At 48.9% G+C, this 12,877-nt stretch overlaps 1 protein-coding gene across 1 annotated transcript; it reads left to right on the top strand.

Moving 5' to 3' along the window:
• Window positions 1–159: 159 nt before the first annotated feature.
• On the top strand, window positions 160–699 carry EDB91DRAFT_1252435 (uncharacterized protein; the record flags this gene model as incomplete). Its single annotated transcript, XM_041323509.1, has 3 exons — window positions 160–165; window positions 225–372; window positions 431–699. The coding sequence occupies 3 exons, from the start codon at window positions 160–162 to the stop codon at window positions 697–699; spliced, it is 423 nt and encodes a 140-aa protein (XP_041173299.1).
• Between the last annotated feature and the right edge of the window lie 12,178 nt (window positions 700–12,877).

Genomic DNA, 12,877 nt, shown 5'->3' with positions numbered 1-12,877 from the left:
CTTCGTGAGGCCAGGCCAATGATGCACTCCATGCCATTAGAGTTCATTTGGTAGATAAAGCCGTCATATTCCGCAATACTGTCCGGTCAGCCAAGTCACAGGCCTCATCCACCAGGGCATGGACTCAAGTTCGCTCGGTGGAAACAGCAGTAAATCTCAATGCCAGTATATATTCGAAATGCAGGTTGCAACTGGCTAATCTCCCTGACCACGACCTCTTGAAGAAATACCTTCCTTTGAAGAAAGAAGACCTGAAAGCAAGCTCTGCAGTGGCCGATCCCAATGCACGTGGTCAGAGGGACACGACTCTTTCATGGTTCTGGTCCTTGGATGTTCAGGGCGACACATCAGGCAATGACTGGATGACAGAATGTGAGTGTCTGCTGTATCCGGTGGTATCAGGATGTCCGGTCTCACATATTCTCAATAGTTTATCGGGTGAATTGGCTCCGGACGAAAGCACTGCGTGATCGTTGGAATGAGGAGGTTATTCTTGTCAAACATGAAATGCAGTGGTCCATTAATTTCTTTAACCACAAAGCCAAGCAATGGCTCAGTCACATGGACACCGCGACTTCTGCAGGGCTCACCGGACATACATGTTATGCTGCCCGACAATCTCACATATATCACCAACTAGCAGGACATGCAGAGGATACTTTCCGGAAGATGATAGGTCAGCCAGAACTACCGGTTTGATGGTTCATGGTACCGGTCGGATAGTTCATGGTACCGGTCGGATAGTTCATGCCACCGGTCGGATGGTTCATGGTACCGGTCGGATGGTTCATGCCATCGGTCGGATGGTTCATGGTACCGGGCGGGTGGTTCATGGTACCGGGCGGGTGGTTCATGTTACCGGTTGGATATATAGTTCATGGTGCCGGGTGGATAGTTCTTGGTACCGGTTGGACAGTTCTTGGTACCGGTTGAATCTTTCATAACACCGGTTAGGTAATATGAAATTATGGTTGACACATGTAAATAATTCTGAGTGTCGGTCTCACTACAGCCTCACATTCCCTCCATGAACAATACTGTAACTCTCATCCCCCCTGACCAAGTCATCATTGCTGCTAAGGGCAATCAAATCACTGCTGGGGATATCTCTCGCGCCTTATTCTATGCCAATTCCCGGTTGTTGGCCATGCGCCTCTATGTTGACAAGAGTTTTGCCACTGACATGCCTGGCTATGCAACAAATTTTTACATCTTGATGAAATGGGAGATGGAGGTAGCTATCCGGCAATGCTGATATTCCCTTGCACTCATCTTCTACACTGTCATACAGACCTTTGTAACTCCATTCATCAATATATCATTTATCACCCGGTTGTCCGCTGTCATTCCCCACCTTCTCAAGGGGGTGCTTGCAATCATGACCGCACACACATTGGTGGACCGGCGACCGGATGTTGATGCTATCCTGCAGGATATCAAGGCATTGCGCCTCTCTGTTGATTCCAACGCATGCGATGACTATGACATTGCTCATATGCCGGACTACTTCAATGACTGGTGGAAGGAAAGTCTCGGTTCTTGCCGGGTGTCCGATATGTTGCCAAAGTCATCCATCAAAGATGTGATGGATTTGGTTGAATTTCACTGTTCACAACTCGTAAGTCCCTCAGATCATGTTAATCTTTGCCGGATGCTCACAACATCCAAAATAGCCGGATCATGTAAGGTCCGGCATGCTCCCATATATTCTTCAGGGTCCGGATCCGCTGCCAGATACAACCGGTTCAACATCTCTTGTGCAGTGCCACAAGACGCCAATTGGGAGAGAGTTGCTGGATATGTTACAGGGAAGGATGAACAATTTTAGAAGCTCAAGTGATAGGTTGGCCGGATTGGTTGGGCCGATTGATGAACTCACAAGGGCTGTCGCATCCTCACAGGCACTCATTGACCGGTTGAACACAGATGTCAGTGCATAGTGCATCCTGGGTGCAGTCAAGGACAACCTGACATCTTCCAGCATCCGGTCAATATGTTATACTATTATATGTTACTGTCATATTCACTGCAATGTAAATGAGAAGCACCGGTTTTTGTCTTTGCAATCAGGCCGTGTGAATGTGAAACTATTTTCTCTAACTGCTATCTCTCCGGCTATCATTCAACAGTGGTGTTTTTCCATCACTCATTTGGTTTTCCAGACATGGTCGCAATCCCACTAGACTGGGCTTTGTATCAGACCTACCTTGCTGGTGAATTGGTTCACGAGATTTTCATGTCCACAATTCATCAACGACCGGCAAAAAACATGAACCTTGGACTCTTGGATATTGACACTTGCATTGCATTAGAGCATCTTGCCAATGTGATGGCCTCTGCATACTCCAATGCCGGTAGGTATGCCGGTCCATCACCACATTCCGGTCAACTCACCACCATACAGTTCATCTCAAAATAGACATGGTCAGATACAATGATGCCCTGGACAAAGATGAATCCGGTCGAAGTGCAAAACGAGAGCAGACCCTCTTCGACAGATTCCCCCCCGAACAGGAGCATTTCTTGACAACACCAGCCGTCATCGTCGATTCCGGAGGTAGAATCATTGTCTGGTATTTGCCTGGAGCTATGACTGCTATGATGATGGTCAGTCTTCCATTGATCTTCATTTGAATTTCAGCTCAGCCGGACATACATAACAGCAAGATATGCATGGTGCAACGCATTCCATGAGTGATTTATTGAAGCACAGCATAACAACTGGTAGGACTGTTGAATGGAGGACCCATCGGTCTAACTTTCATCCAAGTCCGGATGGCAAGATTACGCCCGGTTGCATCAATATATCCCCTGCATGGTTTCAGCAAGGAAGAGAGGTACGTCCGGTCCATATATATTGAAGTCGCCGGTTTGAAGTATTCTAGAAACATGGTTTTCCAAAGCTTGACCCGGAAGATGGGTTTTCGCCCGAGGTATCCGCTGCACTGAAAGGTGATGTCGGTCGGAACATTACGACCTCCCTTCAAAGGTCCGGTATACTAGTTTCGGCTGCACTTCGAGTCATGCACCCTGATCTTTATTGGGCCGGAATGGAAACCCAAGTCAGGCTGGGCGAATGGGCAACCCGATATCATTTGCATGAGATGTACCATCATCTACAACACTGGACATCCATATTCAATGTTGTGTCGGTCATATGCAATCGCCGGACACCGCCTCATAGAGACCCAAAGTGCCGACCGGCGGCATTTGATATCATGACAACCGCTGGTGTTTATCAGCCGGTTATCATGGATTTTATGAACCTCGGAATCAAATTTCTATACAACTCCGGCTCAATGTTGGCTTCATCATGTCGCCTGGTGAGACATTACATGAATGTTGAAGAAGGCAACCGGATTGTCACTGCGTGGTACATGCGAGACAGCATTCACAACTTTGTCGGGACTCCAAGCACAGAGTATGCAAAATATAGCAATGTAAATCAGCGACCCAGTGGAGATGGAATGGGTTTGAGGACTCTGGGTCAACAGACTGTAGATATTTAGACAAGTGATGTCATTCAAAGATATATTTCCGGTAGATCTTGTGTTGCTATACAATGGATCCCCCGGTTGTTCTATGATGGATATGCCAGTTACTGTATGGATGTACCGAATATGGTTTTTGCATGCATGCACCGGTCTCCATTGCACCCCACAGTACCGGCCCACCCGCCTCCATTGCACCCCATAACGCCAGCCCACCCATCTGCATTGCACCCAGGTAGCCCCGGCCCACTGGTCTTGATTTCACCTGGTTGACCAGCCCACCCGTCTCCACTGCACCCCATAACCCTGGCTCGATTTCACCTCGTTTACCGGCCCACCCGTCTCTATTGCACACCGCAATGCTGGCTCACCCGTCCTGATTTCACCTGGTCAACCGGCCTACCCATCTCTACTGCACCCCGTAGCCCCGGCCCACCTGTCTTGATTTCACCTGGTTGACCGGCCCACCCGTCTCCACTGCACCCCATAGCCCCGGCCCACCCGGCTCAATTTCACCTCCTTTACCGGCCCACCCGTCTTGATTTCACCTGGTTGACCAGCCCACCCGTCCTGATTTCACCTGGTCCACCGGCCCACCCGTCTCCACTGCACCCCATAGCCCCGGCCCACCCAGCTCAATTTCACCTCCTTTACCGGCCCACCCGTCTTGATTTCACCTGTTCTACCGGCCCACCCGTCTGCACTGCACCCCGTAACCCCGGCCCACCCGGCTCGATTTCACCTCGTTTACCGGCCCACCCATCTCCATTGCACCCCGTAACACCGGCCCACCCATCTCAATTTCACCTCATTTACCGGCCTACCCGTCTCCACTGCACCCTGTAACACCGGCCCCCTCGTCTACATTACATTTCATCTTCCGGCCCACCCGTCTCCATTGCACCCTGTAACACCGGCCCACCCATCTCCATTGCACCCCATACGGCCGGCCCACCCGTCTCAATTTCACCTCATTCACCGGCCTACCCGTCTCCACTGCACCCCGTAACACCGGCCCCCTCATCTACATTACATTTCATCTTCCGGCCCACCCGTCTCCATTGCACCCCGTAACACCGGCCCACCCGTCTCAATTTCACCCCATTTACCGGCCTACCCGTCTCCACTGCACCCTGTAACACCGGCCCCCTCGTCTACATTACATTTCATCTTCCGGCCCACCCGTCTCCATTGCACCCTGTAACACCGGCCCACCCATCTCCATTGCACCCCATACGGCCGGCCCACCCGTCTCAATTTCACCTCATTCACCGGCCTACCTGTCTCCACTGCACCCCGTAACACCGGCCCCCTCGTCTACATTACATTTCATCTTCCGGCCCACCCGTCTCCATTGCACCCTGTAACACCGGCCCACCCATCTCCATTGCACCCCATACGGCTGGCCCACCCGTCTCCATTGCACCCTATTCCCCGGCCTCCTCGTCTCCATTGCACCCCATATGGCTGGCCCACTCGTCTCCATTGCACCCCATTCCCCGGCCCCCTCGTCTCCATTGCATCTCATCTACCGGCCCCCTCGTCTCCATTGTGCCTTATTTACCGGCCCACTCGCTATCACACACTGGATTCACCACCATTCATAATCACCTATATAGTACATTGCTATACTACCATGTATACTATATACCCCCGGCCCATCCGTTTGCCTCGGATACACCACACCCTCGGCCCACTCGTCTATCACGGTACAATTATTGCCACCGGCCCACACCGGATGGCTCGTCTCTATCGGTACATTGTCACGCCCGGCTGCCCGTCTCAGACGGGTGAATTCACTGAAGGGGCTCCGTCTGGTCAATGCAACATGAATCGACCCATGCCCAGTGATACTCTGTCTTGCTACGAACAATGTTGCAGAATGACTGCAACTTTACCAGACCTCCAGCTGCGTTCAACTCGTACACGACCTCGTCCTTGATGTCGTGCAGCAGCGGCTCCGTCCCTTCTCACCTATGCGACAACATGACACAACGGAAGTACGTTGTCACTGTTTCCGCGATGCGCTCAGGATGGAGGTCTGGATTCTTCATAGTGAACAACAGAAGGTCATTGTACTCTGTACTCTTCTTGAAGGTGCTAATCTGCGCCCCTCGATCACATAAGAGTCCGGCAGTGGTGTTCAGCAGACGAAGCGGGGTGGTGTCAAGTTGAGCGTCAATGACCTTTCGAATGGCACTTTCTGCATCGGAAGGACTAATATACTGCTGGCGAATGTCTGTAGAAAGAGTTGAGCGTCTTGAAGCATGGGTTACTCAGGGCTTACTTCGTATTTGCGTGTCAGTAGCACTGTCCAATTTCAATAGCATCATGTCAAAGGCCTCGATAGCTTTATCGTAGCGCTGTGCGCCATGAAGCGCTGCATGCTTGAGCTCGTATCCAACGTGTGATGAAGGATTGAGTTGGATAACCTATGCATCGCCAAAGTGAACATTCGCTACAAAAAAGGTAGATGTCATCACACCTGTTGCGCATCGAGAAGCGCATCCCCCCATAGCATCTTTTCTAACCTGGCCTTGCTGCGGTTTGCAAATGTGGTGTCTCTTGCAAAATGAAGGTCAATTGCCACAGTGTATAATTTAATAGCCTTGTCGTAATCGCTTGCAGCAAAGGCAGCATCTCCGTTGACAATATAGGGTGCACTGTATTCTTGCGTGAAAGCTGAGTGAAACGCAGGAAATGCGGGTGATGATTGTGGCCGGACGTGACATTGCAGGCTCCAGACTTACCATTGGACCAGTCAAGGCAGCTAGCCTTTGTATTTTCGTCACTCATATTCATCATGTGTTGGTAGGATTCCACAGCTTCTTCACGTCTACCTGCCCGGCAGAGTGCATCGCACTGTTTCCGGCGTGCATTTTTCCACAAGGACTTTAGGTCCCATCCAAAGAGCTGCACAACAGATTTTGGCGTGAAAAGTACGTTCACATGAATCATATAAACATACCACTACCAGGTCCTCATATATAGAATGAATGGGTAATGTAGAAGAAAAAGCGCTGGCATTGACAGCAGCAGTGAAGTAGTCAACAGCTTCGTTATGGTTCGCGGCATTACTTCCGAGCTGAACACATAGATATGCCTGGTATGCGAAAATTTGGTGTAAATGCATGAAACCTGGGCTTGATTAAGATGCTCACCTCTACGACACGACAAGCAAGAGTATCGTTATTCGGACAAGCAGCAACCAACTTCCGGACACGGTGAATTGCCTCCTGATGTTTATCTGCGTTGAAAATAGTGATAGCCTGAAATCCACAATGAAATAGGGAGTATGCAAGGAAAATCGAACGTGCCTTAACCAAGAGAAGGAAATGAGTAATTGTTGAATCTTCGTCCGTGAACATGAACGCGAGGTCAAATGCTGTCCTCGCATCCCAGACCATACCTTTTCCGCATAGGGCGATGCCCTGGGAGATATAACCTGTCAAGGAGGGCTGAATGGCGACGGACTATGTCACAAATTGACAATGAAAGTCAGCCTTTTGTAAGTAAGAGAGAGATGATGAGTTAGTTTATCTCACCTTGCTTGCGTCATCAAGCGCGTGATCCCAGGCATGTTTTCGCGCCATAATGAATGAACGATTGGCATATGATGTGTAGTTGTTTGCGTCGGCGTCGATCTCTCGTGTGAATATTTCTTCAGCGGTGGATATGTCCCCCGTGATGCATGCATCCCGGGCGGTTTCATTGACGGAGAGGATCTGTGATGTAAAACATGCTCGAATTGCGCTATAAGAGTCAAGGATAGAAACTCGCCCCTGATACGCCCTTGGGTGTTTCCCACTCTGAGATCAAGTTATTGTTACCTCCATTGAGGATCTGCTTGCCGCCGATGGAGAAAGTGACACATCCCGGCCAGTCTGAGGGCTGGAAGATGGCGATGGTTTGTTGATCTGAGAGCCGCCAGAGACGGACATCTTGAGATGCGGTCGCGACGTGGTTGCCTGCAGGATGAATGGCAATGGAGAGGATATAGTCAGTATGGCCCAACCAGGGACCACCGACCTGCGTCCAAGTGGATGCATCCCACTCCCGTATAGTGGGATCCTTGTCATCGCCCCCTGAGAGAAGTCGTGTGCCATCAAGCGTCCACGCGAGTGCGTGGTTGATTGATATGTGACCCTTGAAGATTGCGACGCGTTCCCTCGTGTCTGACTTATAAATTTCGATATTGCTAGATGTTGCGATGGCAAGAAGTTCGCCAAACGGCGAATACTGAACGCCGTGGACGGAACCACTACAGTGTATTGGATCCCCTTCTATCTGCCATGTTGTCGTGTTCCAGAGCTTTGTTGTTCCATCCCATGAACCAGTGGCCAGCACTTTTCCATGGGGAGCAAAGCCCAGCGAGTGGATCCAATTGGAGTGGTCTTTGATGGTTTGGGTGAGTGATTCCCCAGTTTCTCCGTGCCAGACATTCAACTCTCCACCAATATCGCCGCTTGCTATGATTTTCCCATCTCGTGATACCGCCAATGCTCGCACTTCCCTGCCATGCCCCTCCATCTTCTTCAACACTACACCTGACTTGACGTCCCACAGACAAACCGTCTTGTCATTCGAGCATGTGACCATTCGTCGTCCATCGGGGAAAATTACCACACCCCATATCCGTTGTGTATGATGTTTAAAAGTTCGATGAGGTGTGATACTTGGAACGAGCTGCGACATTTTACTGGAGGTTGATGGTGTTGATACGGTCAAAGTGGACTTGGGTGGAGGGATTCTGAGTGTCTTTCTGGTGCAGAGGTGCGATGTACCGTGCGTTTGATGCTGCTCCACTGTGTCTACTATTAACCTGCCTCGTGTTTCCATAGACGCCCAGAGTTTGCTTCCAGTCATCAACAAAAGAGCCCGAAGCATCCAAGGTCTTGTGAAGCTTACATGAGTATGTGTGCTGTGAAAGACATACACAAGTTGTACACAAGGTCTTACATTGCGACATATATATGAATATATGCTTCGGGCAGCATATATTTACATATAAGGTTCAGGCTCTTTTGTTGACGCACTGCTGACTAAGGGATCCAACCTTGGCAAACATCTCGCTTCCGGTGAAGCTTTGAAGTTCAACATTTATCCAATACACCGTATATGTATGGTACCCAGTCGAAGGCGAGCGTCGGAGGGACGGGGTATGACAGACTCCTTATCATTAATATTGTAATTTGTGGACTATCATCATGCGCTTCTTTTTTTTAGATCTTCATCATGTTTGTGTTGCGGACGATAGCCTTTACTGCGAATGCCAAATATACGGAGATGATTTGGAATCTGGATAGACCTTCGTGATGCACCCGGTGATCCAGCCGCTCTAATCGAGCATGAAATACCCTATCGTATCAACGTTCTGGCACTTTGAAGGTAAGCAGTTTTGCTCATATCTCTCCAGACTAGTGTTGATGCATGATGTCTCGTCTCATCCTACAACAGGCTCAATCTTCACCCCCATCCCATCCCTCGCCTTCCTTATATCGAGTGTGGCAAACACGCAGTCCATCAATAGCTATACTGAATTCGACGACTTTCGTCTTCCTGGTCAGTCGGATGAGAAGTGGCGCGAGTTTGTCAGATGCGAGGGTGATGAATCGCGGCTCCAGCTATATGTGGAAAATTGGCATTTGGCAAGAGGAGTGTAATATGGAAAGGAGTCCGCCGTTGTTGCACTTGCCAGAGTGAGGTGAGCGAGTTGTGCAACATGTTTGGACTTGATTTACGCAGATGTAAACTTGAACTGGGAACAACTCAACGTACGCACGACGTCTCGATGCACTGAACCTTAGGTTTTACCTTACAACATGTCCCACTCCTTGATGCGCCACCGTCGGATATCACAACGCTCTAACCAACACGTCGTCAAGACCTTCCCCTGATATCGCTGGACTCGGCGCAATCAATCTGATCATACCGCTAATTCCACACCCCACATACCGGCCACTGAGAATCGGTTTCGTCCTGACATTCTAGGATCCTTACAAGTAAGTAAGTACGATCGATGGATTTGTATAAGACGAATACTGCATGAACAACCATCTCCAAAAGCAAACAGTCTCGACGAAAACAACAATGTTGAATATCACCAGTAGAGAAACGCTGTGGTATTCCGGTAACGCATCGATCGACTCACCAGCATGAGTCGACTGTCACAAATGACATGATAAATAAACCATAAACGCATCACCAGATTCAAGGACGAGGGATGTCTGCCTTTACTACGCGAAAAAGGTAAACCCTTCCAAGTAAGCCTTGCTTAAACCTAAACGTTCTCACCTAGATTTGTTGCAACATACCGCTCATAGGCAGCTGCATACTATCCGCGCAAAGTTACTATAGCCTGTACCAAGAATCGGACTTGGGTGCTGGGATTCAATGAGACAACGGTACAAGGTCATGACTTGGTACACACCCTCTATCTTTATCCACATTCCCCCCGGCTCTCATACTCCATTTTCTCTCCAGTCATACAGAACCTAATACCAGCGAACAACGGGATCGTGAATCTGATGTCCAGGTTTTCTGTACGAAACAGAAACACCCAAACATTAGGTTTACTTTAGATCAGTCCCTGTTTGACTTCCACTTCACCATCACTTCGATCCTTCTTCTCCCGTTCTGCGCCCTGCATTTCAACGTACTACATGTACAATCCCGTTCTTTCCCTTCGTGACCATCACGATCCAGACTCCTAATTCCCACTCTACCCCGATCCCGATCCCTTGTATTTGATCCTGGGCAGTATCAGTGATTCCTGCGAGAAGCACGATCTGACTCGAGGGCCATTTGATTTTTGTTGGATTTGGGTCGGGAAACACTTACTTGGACATTCATTAATTGCTGTGTTGAGGATTGTGGTTGTTTAGACAAATGAGATCGGGGTGTTGGTTGGTTGTGTATCGCCATGTATAATACCAGGAGACGAGACAAGCGCTGGTAGGGGAGGGTGATTTTCTCTGGACTGAAGTAGGGTTCCTAGGGTTCGACTCGGTGCAACGATCGTACCATCAATTCCACAGCCTACATACTGGTCGCTGAGAATTGGTTTCGTTAACGTAGGATACAGCCGTGAGCGGAGTCTACTTAACGTAGATCTTGAGTGCTCTCACCAGCGACTGCGTTGTAATAGATACGTCAGCATGTTCAAGGACAGCAAGGGATACCTTAACGGATATCATCTGGAAGGATGAAGGGGCTAGATCTGCATTGTCCTGGCAATGACATCCGTCAAAGCATTCAGCCAAGAGCTCGGCACCAGAGAATACTTTAACGGATATCATAGAAGAACGAAGTCAAGTCACCTATCATAGATATACATCAAAGTATTCTTGTATACCTTCGGCACCACCTGGATTACGAGTGCTCTGACCAGTGTCTGCAGTTCAAATGTGAGTAGATGTTCAAAAATACTTTGATGGACGTACATTTCTGGTGCTCACCAGGACTGCTATTTGGCGAGGCTGCGTCTTCAGTGATTCTGCAGAATGGCAGGACTATTTTTTTTTGCGATCTTGCCAGTATTTCTAGCGAAGCCAACTGTGTATTTTAAAATCGACTTTCACCAGAAGCGCAGGCAAGACAAATAAAAAGGATACCGCCGGCTCTACAAAGACAAATAGAAGGCCCCACCTAGCTATACATCTACTGCTAGTGTCATGGGGCTTTGGTACTTGTGATGCCGAAGAGGGCCGGCGGTCTGTTTGTGTGATGCGTCTTGCCAGCACTCCTCATGAAACCAACCGTGCACTTCCAGGACGCAGTGGCTTTCGCAAGAAGCGCTGGCAAGACCAAGATGTAAAGAGTACACAGACTTTATTAGAAACCAACATTGGTGATGAACACGATGTTCGACTCTGATAAAGTCACTTAGCATCACCATCTTCAGGTTCACGGCTTTGGACCATCTGTGGATTCATTAACATTCGCAGACCACCACCCAAAGTCGGAAATCAAGATCAAGATGGATGGGTTCGTTTTGATGTACAAGGCGGGATTCCCCGTCGACGATATTCCACAGGGTGCATTCAGCGCTGATAAAATATTGTAAGTTTCTTTATATGAGTTCCTAGCTACATAGATTTGTGCAAGAGAATGGGAAATAATATGAATATACGATCAAGTCGCGGTGACGCAATTGAGTAGCGCAACATGTGTCGTGGGAGAGAGTTGAAAAAATTTACGCCCTTGTACGCGGCTGACGAAGATAAGTCGCGGTGATCTTTGATCGTAGAAATCCTACGCTGCTGACTAAGTGATCAAACCTTGGCAAACATCTATCCTCAGCTCGCCATCATTTACCAAGTAGCGTTGATCACTCACTCATCTTCCACTTGAGCAGCATTGACAGTCTATAATCGCTCGCCACCATAGGGATGCAGTACCATATACTGTATCCATGTGAAGACAAGCGCCGGTGGGACGGGGGTAAGCTTATCATTGATAGTATCAACATTGCGCATCATGAGGATAGCTCTTGGGCCTTGCGCATGGCTCCAGGAGGCAGTTCTTGACTCAGATGGAAATATAGAGGTAATTACTGGTCATACTTCAATTATTGGGAGTTCGAAAGAGCTTATCACTGTCAAAGGGCATCTTCATCACCTTCGTATTGTGGACGATAAACTTTGCTGCAAATGCCAAATACACGGGGATGAATGGGATGGACCTTCGTGATCCAGTGGTGGCCCGACCGCTCTAATCGAGCACAAATGGATTGTTGTATCAACGTTCGGGCGCTTTGCAGGTAAGCAGTTTTCCTCATATCTCTAGACTAGCGCTGACGTCTCGTCTCGTCTCGTCTAGTAGTCACATCCAAGAGTGGTTTGTGCAAACCCTGCTCATGAGTCTAATAGTTCACCAATGGAAATCGGTGCAAGCTTAATGTCTCATATATTTCACCTCACTGATGTTTCGTAATATGGAATTGGGCAAGATGTGTGATGATCCCGATGATCATGCTCTTTTTTTACCATGATCGATGAAGTTCACTACCCATCAAGCACCAGCAGTCACCGATATCTTGAGCAGCACTGTCTAACTTCTGCCTGGTCCAGGCGAGCACTGGTGCCGTGCTTTGCTTGTCATGCGCAGCCAGATGAAGCGGACGATAGCCCAAAGCACCTATTACACCGTCGTTCTCATGATTATCGAGTCCTCCCTGTTATACTTTGTCTCCGCTATTATTTCCATAGTTGCCTCTGCTCTGCATCCGAACGGTCTCCATGCTATGCTTCCTGTTTATTGGTTGAGCCCAGATAAGAAGACACAACATGAGTCACCTGCGTCTTTAACGCAAGGCGCCTCAAAGCTCAAGAGATGCATTTTACGATCGCCATGGACAGGGCCCAAGCAAATGATAGGTGTCTGTA

The sequence above is a fragment of the Suillus paluster genome (assembly GCF_016628075.1).
Source record: "Suillus paluster strain FC165 chromosome Unknown EDB91scaffold_67, whole genome shotgun sequence".
Lineage (NCBI taxonomy): Eukaryota > Fungi > Basidiomycota > Agaricomycetes > Boletales > Suillaceae > Suillus > Suillus paluster.
Note: the sequence above shows the minus strand (reverse complement) of the source record. Positions and strands in the feature narration are given on the sequence as shown.